Source organism: Nicotiana tabacum, chromosome 7 (assembly GCF_000715075.1).
Source record: "Nicotiana tabacum cultivar K326 chromosome 7, ASM71507v2, whole genome shotgun sequence".
Taxonomy (NCBI): domain Eukaryota; kingdom Viridiplantae; phylum Streptophyta; class Magnoliopsida; order Solanales; family Solanaceae; genus Nicotiana; species Nicotiana tabacum.
Window position 1 is genome coordinate 36809783 of NC_134086.1, and position 6491 is coordinate 36816273.

The 6491-nt window shown below is 37.3% G+C and overlaps 1 protein-coding gene across 1 annotated transcript; it reads right to left on the reverse strand.

The window, feature by feature from the left end:
- Positions 1 to 3468: 3468 nt before the first annotated feature.
- Positions 3469 to 5992, reverse strand: LOC107760003 (CST complex subunit TEN1). The gene is made up of 4 exons (XM_016578026.2): positions 5854 to 5992; positions 5029 to 5161; positions 4212 to 4362; positions 3469 to 3811 (listed from the first exon to the last, which is right to left on the reverse strand). The coding sequence occupies exons 2-4, from the start codon at positions 5124 to 5126 to the stop codon at positions 3701 to 3703; spliced, it is 360 nt and encodes a 119-aa protein (XP_016433512.1). The 5' UTR covers positions 5127 to 5161; positions 5854 to 5992; the 3' UTR covers positions 3469 to 3700.
- Positions 5993 to 6491: the final 499 nt, after the last annotated feature.

Sequence of the window (6491 nt, forward strand, 5' to 3'; positions counted from 1 at the left end):
AAAAAAATAGTTTGTTTTGCTTGCCCGAACTACGCCAGTTTGATTCTCACAAGGTGTGAGATACGTAGGCAACCCCCATCGGGTCCAACTTTCTTTTGTGAAAGTAGCCAGGAAAATTTTTACTTTAATTTGAAAATAATCAGGGTGATGCCATTCTTGTCAGAAATAGCCGGATGTCCCTAAAAGGGCGTCGGAAGGCTGTTTTTGCAAGAACAGCCACTTTTGTCACTATTAAAGGTTTTGGCTGGTTAGCTGACACAGCTTTAAAATCTTTATTTTTGAAGTGCTGAAAGGCCGTGTTGGCAAGGACGGATGTTTTGTGGAAATTTTGAAAACGGTCTTTTCTCTTAAGTCAAAATGAGTCATAGTTTTCTTTTGATTAAAATCACCTTAATAAATGTGCAGGATGAGCACAAATCAAAATGAACCTTTCTCAGTCCGTGAAGAGATCCCTTTGGAGCTACATATATGGTGGCATGATTTGGGGGACGACAGCAGGAAAGTTATGACAAAAGCATTGGGCGGTCTTATTGGGTTTTTGAAGGTTAAGCCCAAAAAAGACGTGATTGAGGCCTTGATATCGTTTTGGGACCCATCCCATAATGTGTTCCACTTTGCAGATTTTGAGTTAACTCCTACGCTAGAAGAGATAGCAGGATATGCTGGTTTCGAAGGGAATCTCAGAAGTCAATACCCGGTAGCACCAAGAACAGTGACCCCCTACAAATTTTTGGACTTGCTAAGCATCAGTCGGGATGTCCGAGATGGAAATCTGGCCAAAGGATTTTGTACCTTCTACTTTCTGTATCGACGTTACGGGAATCCCCGTGGCTTCGAAACACCAGATCTTACTCATGCTGGGAATCAAGACAAGTGGGAAACTCGAAGTGGATTAGCTTTCATAGTGGCGTTCCTGGGTATTTTGGTTTGCCCGAGAAAAGACGGGAACATAGAGATGGGGATAGTAGGGATAACTGACTTTATGATAAAAAAGGCAAATGGGACTATAGTGCCGTTGATCTTAGCAGAAATTTACCGAGCTCTTACTCGTTAAGAAGGAGCAAAGTTCTTTGAAGGGTGCAATATGCTGTTACAAATATGGATGGAGGAACACCTTTGCCACCGTCCCGGATACTTGAATTGTGGTATGACTGGCTTCGAGTGCATTGAAAAACATGAAAAGCGAGTAGAGGGTTATGAGTTTCCAGATGGTACGGAAGCATGGCATGCTCATTTGAGATCTTTGACCGCAAATAAGATCGAATGGACATTCGGATGGCTCTCGGTCAACGAAGTAATCTATATGTCAGCTGAGGTGTATTTTTTGCTGTTGATGGGTCTGCGGAGTATCCAGCCTTATGCTCCGCACAGAGTCTTGCGTCAGTTGGGCCGATACCAGACCATCTCACACAATGAAGATTTGAGTCAGCAAGTCATTGAGTTAGATCCAAAAGCTGCCTTCCCAGAAGAAAAAAGTGTGTCGGGTTTGGCATCAGTACAGATTCTTAGGGCCTAACACGCAAGTACGAGACCTATCCAGAGGCGAGGTGGAGCCAGTTATATTGCTTGGTATGGTAAAAGTTCTCGAGTTCAACATGAGTCTGACAGGCCCACAAAGAGACCCCATGTCCAGCAATTCACCAACGGAGCTCAGGTAAAATGGGATTGGCTGACCAAAGAAAACGAGTACAGGGCTACCATAAGCAAGTTGGAAAAGCAAGTCAGAGAACTTCAATTGGAGAATAGCTTGCAAGTGGCAGCGGACGAAGGAGAAAAGAAAAAGCTAGCCAAAGAAAATGAGGCCCTTCGAGCTCAAATTCAGAAATTGAAAGTAGCGGCAGAAAATCCAGCTCGAAATGACATAGATGAAAAGCTCATAGCTAACCTGAGGCAGAAAGTGAGTGACTATAGTTTCGATTTGAACAAAGCAGAAAGTGGACTAGCCAAGGCTCAAAAACATTTGGCTAAAAGCGCAGATGAACGGGTACGCCTGGTTAAGCAGTTGAGAGAAAGGTACGATGATGAAGTCGCAAGGCTGAAGAAAAGGGTCATCACCACGGAAAACAAAATGATCAAGCAGGCAAAAGACTTCAAGGTTGAAAGGGAACACTGTTATACGGCATTGGCACAGTTAGAAATAGACTTGCAACAACTTCAGGAACAAAATTATGCAGCTGAGCAAACTTTGGAGGCCAGGGCCCAGCAGATTGGGCGTTTGTTACAAGAAAAGGGCGTCATAAGTGAGAGAATTAGAAACATCGCTGACTACATCGTTATGAAGTGCCATCTGTGAGGATATGACTCGCACTACATTCTTTGCAGCGGTGATCACGGATCCTCCGGGACCGTTGAATCACGGATCCGGGTCCGTTTACCCAAAAGGTTGACCGAGGTCAAATTAACTCATTTTAAAATCAAGACTTAACATTTTTCACAGAATTTCATATTTAAGCTTTCCGGCTACGCGCCCGGACTGCGCACGCAAATCAAGAATACTCTAAATGTGGTTTCTAGGGTCTCGGAGACACAGAATTCAATTAAAACAGGTGATGACCCTTTAGGTCGTCACAATATGATGATTTAGAATTGAACAAAGAGAGGCTTTGTAGAGAATCAAAGCAAAATTAAGTATTATAAAATCAATTTACTACTTGCTCTTCACACGACTTAAACCATCAACATATGGATTGATTGTTTTTAGGGTGCTATTCGTAAGTCATGGCCCTTTACAATTTTGAATTTAAGAAAATGATTTTTTTAGATCTCTTATGTGTAAAAGATAAATTTCGTACGTGTAAAAATAAATCTCTCATATATATTAAAAAAAAAAAAAAAAGAGGTAGGGTCAAAAATTTAAGAAAATCAAATCAAGAAAAAGGCAAGTAAGGGAAGAAAAGCTTTAGCTCCTATTCAAAAGATCTTTACTTACAAGCCGTCCTAGAAATAGGGGTATGAGAAAATTGTTGAACGCTATCTGGGAGGCCTACATATGCATGTTCTAAAATCTGGCATTCGATCATTTTCTGCTAAAAATTTATTTGCATCCGGTATATGGGGTCAAATTGTGATCAAATAAATGAGATAGCTGAAAGAAAAGGAGGAAAACATAAAAATATGTTACTTAACGATATTAAAAAAATGTGGTATCAGGAAAATATTTTTCGGATGATTTTTTTTTTTAATTGAAAATTTGCAGTTGTTTAGAATATATTTTCACTAAATGGAGGAAAATAACTTTCCTTACTTTTCGGTGGAGATCATTTTCCTTCACAACATCTCAACTCCACCAGTTGATTGATACATAAAATAACTTTAATATCTCAACACTTAGACATTATTGTTAATTGTTTGTTTTAAAAAACTTCATCAAGTCATTATGCAGTTTGCTAGCGATATGATCAACCTCTAAATATTGTTTTATTACAAAAATTAATTTTCAATCTGCAACCCAAACGGCAAACATTGACATTTTTCAAGAAAAATTTCATGTTATACCAAACACACGTTTGGGATATTAATACATCTATGCATAACTAATAAAAAGTCAGTGAAATAAAAACAAACATGAAATGAAGGAAAATAAAGGTGTAAGAGTTGTTCTCCACATTTTGTGTTTGTTTGCTATGTTTCCATAATAATATCTACATTCTGAAACCTTACTTTTGGAAAATTATCAATAATAAATCCTTCATTAAGGTGCCTAGCTATTCAACTGCCCAGCTTGAAAGTCTCTCAAAAGCTGCAGAGATTGACGATAGAGATTGAGATCCATTCCATCTACATTTCGTCCAACTCGTGCCTTTAGAATGGCCTGAAATCAGAAATCAGTGTGCTGAAATTCCGATATTACACATCATAAATAACATCCCTGGCCAGAGTATCGGATGCTCTTGTAACGTTTTAAAGGCAAAAGACAACAAATAATCAGCTTATACAAATAGACACTAAAACAGCAGTGGCATAGTGATCTAATTGTCATGTCTCATTCTATAATTTCAGTTAATGTGACCTTAAAGGCTTAACAGAACCAGTATTTTCTCAGTGCTTCACAAAGACAAGTCACCATTTACCTCACATTTTGTATTCTTTTTCCTGGGATAGGAAGCGAGTAATAACTAGATACTATTAGAATGGAGTAATATTAAGACTAAAGAGGGCATAAGAAACTAAAAGCAGCTAGTGGCCCGAAATGAATATTCAGGTTTTCATACCTCATGATCGGGTTCAAGATGCAGTTCTCCAATAAACTGGAAGATGGAACCAACGCGAAGATTGAGATTCAAGTGCCGTGTGTCAATTTCTAATGACGCATTCTTATCAACAATCACAGCAACAGCAGTCCCCACATTATACTCTTGTAGCCTAGAAGAAACATAAAGAATAGCATGGCTTGAGTATGAATTAGCTTCCTTATGTTAGAAAAGTAAGTTTCTGACTAACTCACAAAAACCGCACTATGATGCTTCACCTCCTTGGTATAAGTAAGAACAATTTTAGGGATAAGTGAAGCTGAGACAGGGTTAAATTACAGATTATTTCGCTGAGCTTGTTATTGACAAGCAGCACCCTTGATGGACGAACTAAAGGCGACCCTTTTGATCCCACAAGGACTTATGGAGCTTTTCACTGGACTACAGTAGAAAGGATACAACAAGTACACCTCAATCCTAAACAAGTTGCGGTCAGCTATATGAATCCTCACGGACTATGTCACCCTAAGCTAGATAAAGCAGCAAATATTCAATTAACAGGAAAATAGAAGGTAAGATTCTCTCCAGACTGACTAAACCAATGGGGCTACATTGAGCAGAAGCTACTCAAAAGAGCTTCACTCATGTTTGACAAAATTGTCACTCACTCATAATGTTTAGGGGAGAATTATATATAATTTCAGCAAAAACATAGATTGGCAGATCAATTAAAGACTATAGCAGGTAAAAATCGGAAATTTCAGGAAAGACAAGGCAGATAAATAAGTGCTAGAAATGAGATAAGTATCATCATTGATATCGAAGACTGATTACCCACTTTCCAGTAACGCGAAGAGAGACCCCGTGTTTAAAGTATGGCGAAGATGGAACCAGCTCTTCCAAAGAAACCAAAGCACCAGAAGCTACTGTCGCCATTCAAAGCAACCGGAAATACAAGCTCCTGTTCGTTCCTACAAATTGTATCATGTATGATCAACATATAATAAAGATTTCATCTTTCAACTACCCCATTAGAGGGAAAAAAATTATATATAACTCGTTTTCCTATAAGCACAGTTCTCCCTTTGTCGGAAAGTTATACTGCATAAACAAAAGGATAACATAAATATTTTCATACGTATAGCATATATGTTTGAAACCCCATAATACAGGTTCAAATTCCAAGTACGACATTTTTGAATTTTTTGAATCCCCTAATCAGAATTATTGGCTCCGTGACTGACACTGAGTAGGTATAATCAAATAACTCTAGGTAGTCAACTTTCAATAATATCATACTAAAATCATCATAAACTACTATTCTCATCTAAATCATAGTTGATTTACCATGACATAATAGCAAAACTAGTTAATGCCTCAATGTAACTCTAATAGCATATTTCAATTAAGTAATGTGAGTGAGGGCAAATTTTAAGTATCCAAAGCCATTATTTCTCATCCCAAATCGCTGTTTCAGCCATTATCAGCATAAGCAGGAGCTAATAGCAATGAAATTAAAAATAAAATAAAAATACTCCAATTACAAGATGAAGAAAAATGGGAATCAATTTTGCAATTATATTTCACTTCCAAAAAGGCTGGAAAATGCAATCTTGACAACTATTCCAAAAGTAAAAAAGAGTCAGTATAGAAAACGGCTAACCTCACTGTGTGTGTGTGTGTTTTTCGACTGTAGAGATGTAAGAAGATGGTGGCTCCCTTCGGACTCCGGCATCAGGCAACCTTATGATACGTCTTTTGTTTCGTCTTCTACTTATAAAACGTGTATTTACAATTCTTCCCCAATAGTTATCTTCAGTGTTAAAGTCACCCATGAAGTTTATGCAGTATTCATTTCTTTAAACCATCTCTTAAAGCCCTATCAACGTGAAAACTGGATGCATAAAAAGGATTCACAATGTCATCCATTAAATTAGAGTTTTGTGATAGTCTATGTCGTGATTTAGTTAAGCTATTTCGAATAAAAATATTTCTTCATCCGAAAAAGAAAATTATCAATGTACGTATTAAAAATCATATAAGTAATTTCTAGTGTACAAATTCATTTATTTTCTAGTTTGAATTAAGCGTTAACTTTAATTCTTATATAATATAAATAAAATACAGAAACGTTTGACTATATTATAATTAACAATGTGGTGTCGCATAACTAGTCTGTACCTAAATGTTCAAAGTTTGAGAAGTGACTTGATGTTTATTCAATTAACAATTATTCAATCAATGTCAGTTATTTAAATCTTAACACCTATTTATTCATGTCTACTTCATACCCATACAATA